Source organism: Pogona vitticeps, chromosome 2 (genome assembly GCF_051106095.1).
Source record: "Pogona vitticeps strain Pit_001003342236 chromosome 2, PviZW2.1, whole genome shotgun sequence".
Taxonomy (NCBI): domain Eukaryota; kingdom Metazoa; phylum Chordata; class Lepidosauria; order Squamata; family Agamidae; genus Pogona; species Pogona vitticeps.
Window position 1 is genome coordinate 62,831,059 of NC_135784.1, and position 15,135 is coordinate 62,846,193.

At 42.3% G+C, this 15,135-nt stretch overlaps 3 protein-coding genes across 3 annotated transcripts in view; 1 reads left to right on the top strand and 2 right to left on the bottom strand.

Moving 5' to 3' along the window:
• The window catches only part of MGLL (monoglyceride lipase), a 282,792-nt gene that overhangs the window by 198,807 nt on the left and 68,850 nt on the right, over positions 1-15,135 (bottom strand). The window lies entirely within an intron of this gene.
• Positions 1-15,135, bottom strand: part of LOC144586942 (uncharacterized) — a 269,494-nt gene that overhangs the window by 114,139 nt on the left and 140,220 nt on the right. The gene's annotated exons all lie outside the window — the stretch shown is intronic.
• KBTBD12 (kelch repeat and BTB domain containing 12) overlaps positions 1-15,135 on the top strand; it is an 81,990-nt gene that overhangs the window by 28,355 nt on the left and 38,500 nt on the right. Inside the window, exon 4 of the mRNA XM_072989534.2 lies at positions 8,921-9,071. Within this exon, the coding sequence (XP_072845635.2) occupies positions 8,921-9,071 (151 nt within the window). The remainder of the gene's footprint in view (positions 1-8,920; positions 9,072-15,135) is intronic.

Consider the following 15,135-nt stretch of genomic DNA (forward strand, 5'->3'; position numbering starts at 1 on the left):
AAGAAAGAAAGAAAGAAAGAAAGAAAGAAAGAAAGAAAGAAAGAAAGAAAGAAAGAAAGAAAGAAAGAAAAGTTTGTGCTCCTTCTCCAAAACTCAGTTGATACAGAGCCAACCTGACCTCTTTCTGGAGGAAATTCAAAGGTGCTGCTACTGAGAACATCCTGTTTTGGGTACCCACCAGATTGGTCTTTCTTGATGGTGAAATACGCAATAAGGCTTGTGAGTAAGATTACAAATTACTCAGCAGGAAGATTCAAACTTTCATATACAGTGGTACCTCGACTTACGAACTTAATCTGTATTGGAGCAGCGTTTGTATGTTGAAAAGTTCTAGGCAAACTTTTCCATAGTAATGCATTGAAAACCATTTAATCCATATTGGCTGTTTTTCATTGGTATGTCAAGGCGCTATTCGTAGGTAGAGGCATTAGTTCCCATAGGAACTAATGCAAAGCTGGTTAATCCATACTCTACCACTAGGGGGTAAATTTTTTTCTTCTTTTGACCTAAGATGAACTTAGGTCAAGAAAAGGGCAGGAAAGGGTTTTTTTCCCTTTTTTCATTCGTAAGTTGAGGCTCTGTTCGCAAGTCGAAGCAACTTTTTGCAACCGGAGACGTTTGTAAGTCGAGGTACCACTGTATATGGTCACAAGTCATTTAAAGCTTCATAGATCAAAACTAGCACCTTAAACTGGTCTTGGAAACAAATTTGAAATCACTGGGATTGGTTCGTGATTGTTATTTGGATGCCAGATAACAATCTGACTATAAAGTTTTCTATTAGCTATATTTTGTGAAGCCTGCTGCATAGTTCAGAGTTAGGCATCTGGTTGGGAGCTTGAGTCCCCCCTGGGGGGGGGGAAATCTGCCTATGTAGACTCTGGAAAATTGCGAAGTTTCAGAGCACCCCCAGAAGAAGCAAATGCTAAACCACTTCTGAGTACTCTATACTTGGAAAAATTCTGTAAAAAATCATCATAAATTGGAATCCACTTGCCTTCACATTTCTATTTTTATAGCTTCTGAATGCTTTTGAAGGAAAGGATTGCCAGATAGATCCCATGTTAAAGTGATTACCAGGTAGGTCCCATGTTAACAAGTTAGCATTGCTGCAGAGAAGTATTAAGTGCTAGTTAATATATGGGATGACAAATGGTGTTATAGCAAGTGTTATATTGAACACGCACCAAGTTATACAATTAAAAAAGAAAGCAAAAGCAAAAGTATTGTGGCACTTGGAAGATTAACAAATTATTTCAGTGTGATTAGAATCCATTTACTCAGACACGTGGAGTGTAATATTTAAGACATGGGTTTATATACATGGTGCACGTAGTTGTGGAATTGAGGACCAAGAGGAATGAAATACTGACCCAGGTACTGAACTTTCAAAATAATGGTACTATTATTAACTTGGTAATGATTTTCAAATTGTTGACTACACAAACCTCCTGTCAATAGGCAGAGATATAAGCAAATGTACAGTGGACCCTCTACTTATGGAATTAATCCGTATTGGAATGGTGGCTGCAGGTCAAAAAGTCTGTAGGTCGAGTCTCCATTAACCTACAATGGATTGAAAACCGATTAATCCCGTAACCGGCCGTTTTTGTTCCATTTTTGGTTTTTTTCTGGTCTGTAGATCTATTCTCCGGCTGCAAGTTGAACCTAAATTTTGTGGCCAGAGAAGTCTGTAACTCGAAAAGTCTGTAAGTCGAGCTGTCTGTAAGTCGAGGGTCCACTGTAAATTGTCAGCTAGTCTTTTTGAAGTATTGATGACTTTTTATTTCAGGAAGGTGTTGATTGTACTGAGGCCAAAGTTTTGGCAAAGAATACAGTTGAGTATATACAGAATTGCAGAGAAAATCATAAGCTAGAGAAAATAATAAACATTTCCTAGAACCAGACATGACCAAAACTGGCTCCTAATCTGTACTAGCCCTGGAGCTCTCATTGATTTCAACAGGAATGAATCTGTGCAAATAAAATCAGCCTCCAGGTCAGAGCAGCCAGACAGGAAAGAATACAGTGAAAATGCAGGTAACATGATGGACTAAGTTCCTTTTAGGTCAGTGGAGCTTCCTAGTAAATAGACCTGAACAGACCTGAAATACAGATGAGCCAGTAAAAGATAAATTGCAATGATGACAATAAAACAGTTTTCATACACCACAATATTAGTCTTACATTAGGCTGCACACACACCAAGGAGTGCAAGGAAATGTTGTGTGTGTGTGTTTAGTCGTTTAGTCGTGTCCGACTCTTCGTGACCCCATGGACCAGAGCACGCCAGGCCCTCCTGTCTTCTACTGCCTCCCGGAGTTGTGTCAGGTTCATGTTGGTTGCTTCGCAGACACTGTCCAGCCATCTCATCCTCGGTCGTCCCCTTCTCCTCTTGCCGTCACACTTTCCCAACATCAGGGTCTTTTCCAGGGAGTCTTTTCTTCTCATTAGATGGCCAAAGTACTGGAGCCTCAGCTTCAGGATCTGTCCTTCCAGTGAGCACTCAGGGTTGATTTCCTTTAGAACTGATAGGTTTGTTCTCCTTGCAGTCCAGGGGATTCTCAAGAGCCTCCTCCAGCACCACAATTCAAAGGCATCAATTCTTCGGCGGTCTGCTTTCTTTATGGTCCAGCTCTCACTTCCATACATCACGACAGGAAAAACCATAGCTTTGACTATTCGGACTTTTGTTGGCAAGGTGATGTCTCTGCTTTTCAAGATGCTGTCCAGATTTGTCATCGCTTTCCTCCCAAGAAGAAGGCGCCTTTTAATTTCAGGGCTGCTGTCTCCATCTGCAGTGATCATGGAGCCCAGGAAGATAAAATTTGACACTGCCTCCATATGTTCCCCTTCTATTTCCCAGGAGGTGATGGGACCAGTGGCCATGATCTTAGTTTTTTTGATGTTGAGTTTCAGACCGTTTTTTGCACTCTCCTCTTTCACTCTCATTACAAGGTTCTTTAATTCCTCCTCACTTTCTGCCATCAGAGTGGTATCATCTGCATATCGGAGGTTGTTGATATTTCTTCCAGCAATCTTAATTCCGGCTTGGGTTTCTTCCAGTCCAGCCTTCCGCATGATGTATTCTGCATATAAGTTAAATAAGCTGGGGGACAATATACAGCCTTGCCGTACTCCTTTCCCAATTTTGAACCACTCAGTTGTTCCATGACCAGTTCTAACTGTTGCTTCCTGTCCCACATATAGGTTTCTCAGGAGACAGATAAAGTGGTCAGGCACTCCCATTTCTTTAAGAACTTGCCATAGTTTGCTGTGGTCCACACAGTCAAAGGCTTTCGCATAGTCAATGAAGCAGAAGTAGATATTTTTCTGGAACTCTCTGGCTTTCTCCATAATCCAGCGCAAGTTAGCAATTTGGTCTCGAGTTCCTCTGCCTCTTCGGAATCCAGCTTGTACTTCTGGGAGTTCTCGGTCCACATACTGCTGAAGCCTACCTTGCAGGATTTTGAGCATAACCTTGCTAGCGTGTGAAATGAGTGCAATTGTACGGTAGTTGGAGCATTCTTTGGCACTGCCTTTCTTTGGGATTGGGATGTAGACTGATCTTTTCCAATCCTCTGGCCACTGTTGAGTTTTCCAAACTTGCTGGCATATTGAATGTAGCACCTTAACAGCATCATCTTTCAAGATTTTAAATAGTTCAACTGGAATGCCATCACCTCCACTGGCCTTGTTGTTAGCCAGGCTTTCTAAGGCCCACTTGACTTCGCGCAAGGAAATGTTACCCATTTCTAATGTGAGCCAGATATAAGAAATCTGGGAGTGTTAAAACACTCTTGTACAAGCAAGCATGAGATATGACTATACACAGACTTAAGGGACAACAAGCGCTGTTTATTTAGAGTGGCCACTCGGTTCCCCCAGACACGAGGGACATTGACCTAAAAGTACAAAGAGCTTTTATGCCTTCGAACCACAAGGAAATAAAGGTACAGAAAAATTCTCATTGGCTGACAAGTAGGTCAAGAGGGTTATTCAGTATGCATTCTATAGGTCAGAACAGCAAAGGGGCATAAGGTAAAGGTTCCCCTTGACATTTAGTCCAGTCGTATCCAACTCTAGAGGGCGATGCTCATCCCCGTTTCCAAGCGATGGGAGCTCACTCCATTGTGTGGATCTGATCTTACAACTGCTGGTCTTCTGGACTTGCAGCACAGAAGCTTCTGTGGTTTAATCCACAGTGCCCCCACATGCCTAAAGGGGCATATGTTTTCTAAGGATGCAGGCAGTTCTCCTCCTTTGGGAATTCTAACTTGTCTGCAAGCTGTTCTGAGGTTACATTTCAATAGGAAATTAGGTAGACACGATATTCGTGGTCGGCTGATATACCACAGCCTAGCTTCAAAGTGGAGCACTATGACAGAGTCTAGTGACACCAAGTTCAGTGACAACAGCAAAGCTTTTCTATGTTTTAAAGGAGAGGTCCCCAACCCCCTAGTCCACGACTCATTGTCAGTCCGTGGCCTGAGCCGGATCGGGCCGCGGAGACAGACCTCCTTTATGCACTCACCCCTGCACAGAGAAGAGTCTTTTCCAAATTTTGTTCCTTGATTCCTGATGACTAGCTGAGAAAGTGAAGGGAGACCATGTGATGGATGAGCTGGGTCTGGGAAGAGCAGGGACACCGATCTCTTGTACCAGTTAAGAGACTAAAGTCAGGGGAAGGGAGGCTGCTTCATGGGCAATGGCCTCAGAATAATGAGCGAGTAAGGGGAGGAAGGAAAGCGCTGAGAGGCATGTATTATGGTTTATGCAGGCCAAGTATAGAACATAGAAGATCTTAGAACCTAGATTGTGATATGCAAGACAATGGGACTGTATATTCGTGAAGGCTTTCATACATCAAAGGGGTCATGGACCGCATTGGGAAACTTTTGAAAAAACCCAACCTACAAACAGTATTCAAGCCTACCACAAAAATACAACAAATGTTACGGTCAGCAAAGGACAGAAAGGACCACCGCAGGAGTATACCGGATACCTTGCAGTTGTGGACAGGTATATATCGGAACCACAAAACGAAGCATCCACACCAGAATCAAAGAACATGAGAGACACTGCAGACTAAAACAATCAGAAAAATCTACAGTAGCTGAACATGCCCTAAAACAAACTGGACATGAAATTCTGTTTCAAAATACTGAAATACTAGACAACACCAGCAATCATTACGTCAGACTGCACAGGGAAGCCATTGAAATCCACAAGCACAAGCACAGTTTCAACAAAAAAGAGGAAAGTATGAAGCTCAACAATACTTGGCTCCCAGCTATCAAACATACTACGTGCAAAAGGTCAACGAACTCTACCCACCCACAAGGACAGGGGATCACTACACACAAAAGACCAGCTAATGACACCCATCAACCACAGGAATAGATAATATCTTCCCCTTAGCACAACAATACACCCACAACAATACACACTAATCACCCATCTACAGAAAAAGACAAAAGCCTATCTCACAGCCGTAAATACTGCACTCCCAAGCCAACTACACCAGAGCACAGGTTGCTGTCCTCTGAAGATGCCAGCCACAGAGACTGGCAAAACGTCAGGAAGAACAACCTTCATAACACAGCCAAAGAGCCTGAAAAACCCAGAACAACCAATGGGACTGTGTTGTTTTTCTTACACAAAAAGATCAGAAAACTCTCATTGCTCCTGAGCAAAAGTTTTTCAAAGGTGCTTTTGTTTCATGTAATACAATACCCCATATAAAAATGACAACTCCTAATCTTACTGTTACGTGATCAAATACCGACAACTATTTTAAAGCCTTTCCTAGCTGAGTAGCAGGCCCTGTTTGTATGATTCAAGTATGCCTTTGTGAAAAGCCAGAATAAAGAAGATGCAATTTTGGGGGGGATTTTTTACAAAAAGTTCTCATTTCAAGATTGATCCTTCAGATGTTTGGGGCCGGTATAGTGTGAGTTCTATATTCACATGATTTAATGTTGTCTCTCTTACAAGAAAGAGGGAGTTCAAGGCATTTGGGGAATGTAAAAAGTGCTTAACAGTGGTAATCTGTTTCTCTTAAGTGTATGCAGCCTGAACAAGTAACAAAGGAGAAGAAAAAACTAGCAAGCAGTCACTGCCAGTTCTGTAACAGAATTGTCCAGTCTTTCAGTATCTAGGGTTCAAACTCTTATTTTTAAATCCTCTTTCACTGAATCAAATGCTACTGGTTCATGCATGTGTGAGAGCCATTACATTGAGCTAAAGGTCACCTCAAAGTGTAGTCACATTGCCTGTTTGTATCTAGGAACCATACTAAGCTTTCTTTCTGCTCTGCAATACCCATTTTCTGGTTTATTTTTCAGCCGAAATGTCTTTGAACTAAGGCCTGGCTTGCATATTGCTTTTTGGCATGTCCAAAGTGTCACTTCAGTTTTCATGGGCTAAAAATAAATTACAGATGGTGAGAGCTGGCATTCGTCTGTTAACTGGCTTACGCAGGAGCAGTAGATGCCAGTTCCCACTATGTCAGAGTGCAGTTAATGAAAATGGCCATCAAATGAAGTTAGCAGTGGACTTTAAGTCCCACAGTACCGTTTCACTAACTCTGGAAATAGCAACTTTCAAAAGGATGCATATCGGTGATACGTGCAATAACTGCAAGGTGGACTGGTATTATCATGCTCATATTATGGATATGAGGTTAAGACTAATTTGTTTAAAGAGAAACCAAGGTGAAATTTGAACTGGAGACTCCAACACTCATTGTCATTTGCTTTTGTTTTCTTTTCTTCATTAAAACAGCTCTTTCTAGCCAGATGCCTATTTGTGGTTTTGGCCTATGGAATTCTGGGAACTGTAGTCCAAAAACAAACAAACAAACAAACAAACCCACAAATAAGCGCACCTGTCATTCTTGCTGTTAACCACTTCACTCACACTCAGGAGCCATACATCCTATGTACCAAAACAGTATTTTAAAGAACTGTACACAAATTCTACTATTTTAACTAGCTATACACACGGGATGTCTGCTTGTGGTTTATTTAAGACACACAGAGTCACAGACACACACAACCTGAGACAAGAGAGGCTATGCAAGTGCTAAAGATGAGTAAGGTTGCAACCATACTGGCAAGCTGAATCAAAGAGATTCATCTTTGCCGGGGCTTGATTTGCAGCCTGTTTTACACAGTGATTAGGATTAGGCGATCACAGGGAGACTGCAGATGGTTTTGGTGCCAATTTCCACACCCGACACCCTCCCCCTTCCATTGATGCCACCCTCTGCCCCTCCCTGGCTTTCCTTTTAGGCTTCATTGTAAAACTGGTGAGCTGTTTAAAGTGCTCTACGGTGCTAAGGAAAACGGTGAGTTTCCCAAAGTGCTTCAGAGCATACATTTCATATTGATTTTAATCTTTCCCCACCTCCATGATGAGATGAACTAATGCCAATCAAATATATCAGTACAGTGATAAGGTGACCTGGCACTAAACATGGTAGTCTGGGTTTGTTTTTATTTAACATATCTCGGGGTGACTAGTGAGAAAGATTGTGGGGATGAGTGTTTCTGCTCTCCAAAACTTCATGTCCAGGTTACTACATCAACATGATACCACCCACAGTCATACCTGCCCTCCATTTGGAGAATGAATCAATTGATCGCATGGAGGGGGGAATCCATTAGAATTGTTCCAGCATGAAAAAAGTACAGTAGAAGCCCCCAATGGTAGAGGAAAAAACCTCCACTTTGGAAACCAAAAAGGCCAGGGTTATTCAAATTGGCCGTTGCGTCATGTGATCAATTTAAAAAACTCCGAATACATCCCCTTTTACTTCTGCAGTAAATTTATTTATTTATTTATTTATTTATTTATTTATTTATTTATTTATTTATTTATTTATTTATTTGACTTTTATACAGTAGCACCCATCTGGCTGTCAAGACCACTCTGGGGGGTTTACACATTGATCAAATATAACATCAAACAACAATTTTTAAAAAAAACAACAACAACCCAAACACACAATAATTGTTGAATCAAAATTAAACACGTATACACAAACAAATTTAACCAAAAACAATTAAAATGAAATGGTTGCAAGGCAGCAGAACTGATAACATACATGTTAAATGCGGTGTTAAGATGTTATAAGATCTGGAAAGGCCTGTCTAAAAAAACATGTTTTAGCAATCATTTAAAAGTTCCCAGTGAAGGAGCAACTTGAATTTGGGGCAGGAAATTATGCCAAAGCTTTTTTGGGGGGGGGGCGAGGTGATCACCAAGAAGGCCTGGTTTTTGGTCTTCTCATTCCAGGCCTCTCTCGGGGACAATATTCTCGATCCCCCTGCCTGGGAAGAATGTACAGGATCCATGACTATTTGCCTGTGTAGTTGCATTCAAAGTTCGAAATACAAGCAATCCCGAAATAAATTACCACATTTTTGTTTTTCCTTTTGGATCATCTCCTTAAGAAATTATTCCACCCACCCACTACCCCCTAAAGGATCCTTAGACAAATCTTCAAAGCTCCTCTGGGAATCTGTGATCCAAATAAAAACTTAAAACCAAAATTCCATCTCTAGGGGAAAATGAAGAGGTTTTTGCTTTCCTCTCATGGCTTCAGAGCAGTCTCATAAAAAGAGCTATTCGCTTTGTCAGAGCTGTATCAATAAATGGTTCGTTATTACCCAGATTCTCCACTCCCTTGCTGCAGAATATAAATGTGTCGTTATTCATGTGCCTTTCACAATCTACTTCTCAGCCACAAGTCATGGGCGCTGTTAAAGCCTAGTGAGTATGAATCACTTCACAGCTATAATTGATGTGTTTATGTTATTTATCTGCTCAGCTGTCTTCTGTGATTAATAGCATGCAGGCGGGTGCAGAGGGCTCCAAATGTTGTATTATTATATGGCTGTCATCTTTCATACAGATGGATCTTCCTGACGATGAGCCCGATCGATTAAGCAACAGAATGTTGCAGTATGACCCAGGCCGTGACAAATGGACGGAGTGCACCCCAATGAAGTACTCGAAATACCGCTTCAGCACAGCGGCAGTCAACAATGAGATTTATGTCCTGGGTAAGAGCAAACAGATTTTTAACAGATAGGGTGGCCACTTTTTATTTTTCCCGGCAATTTGCTTCTACAAAATGAAATGTTTCACCCTCTTTGCCTCTACTGTAGGTTAAAGAAAAGACATAAGGACAAAAGAAAAGTATCCATTCGTTAGTAATAAAAATTCTTCTTTTTAAAGTTCCCAATTTATCAGTGAGCTAAGAACAACCATATCTTTTTTTTCTAATAAAGAAATATATATATAGAAGAACAAATATATCTAGATCAGCTCTCTCCATGCTTTTTTTATTAGAATTTTGTTCTGATTTGGTTTAGGCTATAGTCCTAAAATCTCCAGGATTCATGGTGGTGTTCTGTGTTCCACCAGACATACCGGATGTATTTTCTGATATTTATGAAAACAGTCTTGCTTCAGAGGAGATCCAACTATAACTGTCCTCTCTGTGCCCTGTGGAATATCTCCAATGTCCAGGGAGATGATAAGGGGGCAGTATGGCGGCATAGCATGCCCAGACTGAGGGATTCTTTGGATGTCCATGTCCTGTACCGCACCGGCTTCCTGACCATGTCCACAATGTGGAAGACAATGGCTGAAATCCAGTAGTAAGCTGCAACAAGAGTAGGCCTACTGAATCAGTGGAATTTATGGAAGGATTGACTTACTAATCCCCTCTGATTCAGTAGCCCTCCTTTAGTTGTGACGTAACTACTTGATTTAGTCAATATATGCCAGCCCTCAGACTGTAATGAGAGAGAAATTGTGTAATTTTTAACAAAAAAAATCAATAAGATGGAAGGAAGGAAAATACTGCTTCTCTTAGACTTCTTCTGCCCTTATGGTAGGAAGTGCTACCCCTAAATCTGCAGGGCAATTCAGCCTTGCAACATTCCAACAATAAAACAGAAATTGACCTTTGAGAGCTATCTAGTTTTTCTCTGCAGCCCTAGGATATATGTCTTCCCTGATGTATGCGTTTTATTATTATCATTATATGGGCAACATCAACGTGACTGATCTAGAATCTACAGCACAGTTGTCCTGTTCTGTTTTACATGATGTGTTATCTTTGAATTGTTATCTGAACTTTGAACAGGTAAAAGATTGCATGCAGAGTTGGCCTGCCCATCTATTGTTAATTTTGAAGGCCATGCACTTTCTTGTTGTTGCTGTTGCTGTTGTTGTTGTTAAATGGACAGCAGAAATGTGACTAATTCAGTTTCTGTAAGAAGGATGTTGCCACTTGTCAAGTGAAGGGAGTTGAATAGTGGTGGTAGTGAGGTCTACGTTTGCTGAAAGCTGATGTGAATCAAACATTAGGAACAGTTCCCTAACAATGCAAAATCTCTGGTAGTAGAACAGTCTGCTTAGATTAGCAGACTCAGATTAGTGAATACTAATTGGTAGATTCTAATTGTTCAAAGCTTTTAAGCAAAACCTGGTTGGGTTTGGAGGGAAAAGAAAATAAATATCAAAGACGGCTGAGATATCGAGGAGGACCAGCAGACATTTTGCCCCTGTCGGACTCCCTCAATAGGTCATCAAACAGGGTGACCAATGCTGTTTCCTTGCCGTGGCGCCGCCTGAAGCCCAACTGGAACAGATCCAGGGCATTAGTTTCATCCAGAAGAGCCTGCAACTGGTCAGCCACCACCCTCTCAACTACCTTGCTAAGGAAAGAAACATTGGCAACGGGCCTCTAATTACCAATATCGTCTATCGCCAAGCTTGGTTTCTTCCTAATGGGCCTAATGAGTATCTTCTTGAGAGACCTATTAAATATTGCCATAGCCCATTCAGATGTTATAGGCTTGGCTGCTTTGATTAGCCAGGCTGGGCAAGGGTCAAGGGAGGAGGAGGAGGTGTGACAGTGATCAAGCACTCTGTCCACCATGTCTGACGTCACAGGCTGAAAGTGGTTAAGTCTCATCGGGCAAGTTGGACATCTCTGCTCAATCCACTGTTTTCAAATAGGAGGTAAGATCCCGGTGGATGGCCTCTACTTTTGATTTTTAAAAGGCTACAAATTGGTCAGTTGAGATGCTAGTGGGAGGCCAGTCACTATGACCAATTCTGGATAGATCATAGACTATATACTGACTGGAAGCTTTGCTTATTCAGACATTGAAGTAAGATTGACTAGCAGACTTAACCTTAGATTGATAAAGGTTAGTCATGATCCTGACAGCTCTTTGATTGTTTTCCGTTGGGTTCCGCCTCCATATGCACTCTAGGCTTCTCCTATTTCGCTTCATTGATCATAGCTCCTGGTTAAACCAGGGTGAAGGGCAATTTCTGCACCGGAGAGGGCATTTAGATGCAATAATGTCAACAGCCCTGGTGGCAGTGGCAAGCCACCTATCAACCAGAGCCTCGACAGGAGTGCCAGTCAAATTCGTCGGAATCCCTCTCATGATATCCTGGAATCCTATAGGATCCAGTAACCTTCAGGGGCGAGACTTTAAAACAGGTCCGTGTTCCCCACAGGGAGGAAGAGCCACTGTAAGGTTGCATTTAATCAAGTGGTGATCTGACCATGACAAGGGGACAGACACTAGGTCAGTCACCATCAGACAACACTCATTATGCTTCATGGAGAACACCAGGTCCAGCGTATGGCCACCCATGTGGCTCCGTTCCTTCTTGGAGGACCATCCCCAGACAATGCAGATTGGAGAGAGTTTTTCGGTCCTGTGGAGCCTCAATTGTGGGGTTCTGCAGGGCTCGATCATCTCTCCAATGCTGTTTAACATCTATATGAGGCCGCTGGGTGGGGTCATCAGGGGATGTGGGGCTTCGTGTCATCAGTATGCTGATGACACTCAGCTCTACATCTCCTTTTTTGCAACAACAGTGGATGCTGTTTTGTCCCTTGTGTGCTGCCTGGGGGCTGTTCAGCAATGGATGCAGGTGAATGGACTGAGGCTGAATCCAGGCAAGACGGAGGTCCTTCAGGTGGCTGGCCCAGACATCGGTCTTTGGGGGGGGGGTGACTCTTACCACCAAGAGTGAAGTTCGCAGCTTGGGTGTACATCTGGACCCAGAGCTCACCATGGAAACTCAGGTGGCATCAGTGATCCCTTCTGCACACTTTGATGGATTGCCCAGCTGTCCCTATCTTGATGTGGGGGCACTCACCACTTTGGTCAATGCGCTCGTAGTCTCAAGATTAGACTACTGTAATGCGCTCTACTTGGGGCTGCCTTTGAGACTGATGTGGAAACTCCAGATGGTGTAGAATACGGCGGCAAGACTTCTTACAGGAGTGAAAAGATACCACCATATTTCCCCCACTCTGGCTGCCTTGCTCTACAGTTCTAAGAATTACAAGACAAATAGCAAGCTACAATGGGACTCCTGTATCAGCAGGATGAACATCCACAATTTCACTTATCCACAATTTGTCATAGCCCTCTAACAACATACAAGGTCACCCACTTGTGGAGTTTGTCCCACCCCTTGTATGTTGTATACAGCAGTGGTCCCAAACCTTGGGCCTCCAGATGTTCTTGGACTTCATCTCCCAGAAATCTTGGCCAGCAGAGGTGATGGTAAAGGTTCCGGGAGTTGTATTCCAGGAACATCTGGAGGCCCAAGGTTGGGGACCACTGGTATACAGGGTATCTGTGGTTTCAAGCATCCACAGTAGATCATAGAACTCATCCCCTGCACATAATGGGGTCCTACTGTAATTTACCAAACACAGATTGAAGCATCTTCATGTAGAATAAACACATAAGATTTCTCCCCTTGAGTGGGACGGGGGCAGTACTACTGGCTGAAGAATCAGATTACAATATAATAAGTTTATTTACGGTCCTTAGACCAGTCACATAAGTATAAAACCTTATAAAACCTTAAAATTTTTAACTTTCAGTATTCAATTCGAACATGTTGGCATACATACAACTGGGAACTGCAATCTAATTGGTATTTGACTTCCGCAGTCAAAGTACTGCTACACAGAACTTCGCAACCCGACAGGTGATCTGCGCATCAACACCCGAGAGAAGGAACTCAAGCCTATTTCCCTCCGAATGTCCTGGCAATCTATCTATTAAGGGAGTTATAGTCTCTTTTTGCACTGCTTCATACAATGGGCATGTGAAGAACATATGCTGTATGGTCTCAATCTCCCTCAGGTGGCAGGAGCATAACCTTTCAGCAAAAGGGGTATTTTTATACTTCCCTTCTAGTACAGCAGAGGGGAGGGCCAAACACCTTGCCAAAGTAAAGGCTCTTCTAGTTCCTTTAATTTCCAAAGACGTTCGGTATTTGGCCGGTTCCATACAGTTTTGATGTAAGTCCTTGCTGTCATGTTTTGAATGCTAGAGAGGTCTGTTTGATATTCATTGTCCTCTATTCTTTGTTTAACTATTTGTTTTGCCTGCTCTATTCCAGAAGATATAAGTGCCTGAGGTGAGAGGCCAATTTTCCCCAAGTAGCCCTGGACCGATTTAACCCACTTAGATTGATAGTTATCATTAAATATCGAGGAAAATAGGCCTTTTGGGTTTAACTGTCGCTTTAGCCACATATATATAGATTGAATCCTAATCCAGGCTTCTACTTTAAGGCATCCTGTTTCTAGCCTTATCCTTGCATTCAACACGCATCTTGGGACCTGGAGTATAGTTCTTAGAAATTTGGATTGAACTATTTCATGTGATGCAAAGTGAGAGCTGGGTGGGCCCATGAATGAGCTAATGCCTTCGCTTTATACAATTTGAGGGCTGCTGGTATAAAGGACCCTCCTTGGGAGAGATGGAATTTTACTATGCTATTTGCCGATCTTTCTCCCTGATCTGCCACAAATTTACTATGCTGAAGCCTAGATCCCGAGGCCTGTAATATTACCCCCAAATATTTGTAGCTGTTCACCTGCTCGATACTGTGTCCATTTATTTGCCATGACTGAATCTTGGGTCTCTGTCCAAAGGCGACTATCTTGGTCTTCTGATAGTTAATAGTTAGGGATTTGTATTCACAGTATGAGACAAGCTTCTTAAGTGCCCTCCTCAGCCCTACGGGGGTTCTGGATAGAATTACTGTATCATCAGCATAGAGTAAAGCTGGCACTGTTCTATCTACAAGTTTAGGAGAATGGAGATCAGCGGTGTTAAGCCAGCTTGATAAGTCATTTACGTAAAAGATGAATAATGCTGGTGCCAGTAGGCAGCCTTGCCTAACACCTCTGTGCATTTGCACAGATTCCGTGAGGTGTCCTTGTCTGCTGCACCTGACTCTCAAGTATGTTTCTTCGTGTAGGGCCATAATTAGATATAGAAGTCTTTTGTCTATAGATGACTCTGTTAGTTTGCCCCAGAGGTGTGTTCTCGATATAGAATCGAATGCTGATTTAAAGTCCACAAAGGCGGCGTAGAGTGATGTTACTCCTTTGGCTGAGTATTTCTCTATAAGATGCTGTATAATTAGGCATTGTTCTATTGTGGATCTCCCTGGCTGAAAGCCTGCTTGTTCTGCCCCAATAATATTTTCTACTTCTAGCCACTCCAGGAGTTTTTCTAGGAGGTGCCTTGCATAGAGTTTGCTTATAATATTCAGCAAATGTATTGGCCTGTAGTTGGCTGGATCTTCCCTTTTCCCCTTCTTATAAAACGGGACCACTATGGCCATTTTCCATGATATTGGGATATGGCCTGTGTCATTGATATGGGTGAAGAGAGGTGCTAGAAAAGAGCCCCACCATATCTTGTTTTCTTTTAGGAGTTCTGAGGGGATGCCATCAAGGCCTGGAGCTTTTCCATTTTTTAGCTGATCTATATGAGCTATTATTTCACCTGGGGTCACCAGGGGCCATTTGGGAGTGCTTCCAAGCATTAGTAAAGAAGGAGGTACAATGACATCCTCATACATACTTGTAAAGTGGGATACCCATTTATCTGGTGGAATACAGGAGGATAAAGGTTGTTTGGGCTCTGATAGTCTGCCTGAGATTAGTTTCCAGAAAAGGGATGGATTTTTGTCTTTTGCTGCTTCTATCACCTTCCTCCATAGTTCTCTAGTGTGTTCTCTTTTACTGTGTTGTATCCGCTGTTTGTATTCTTT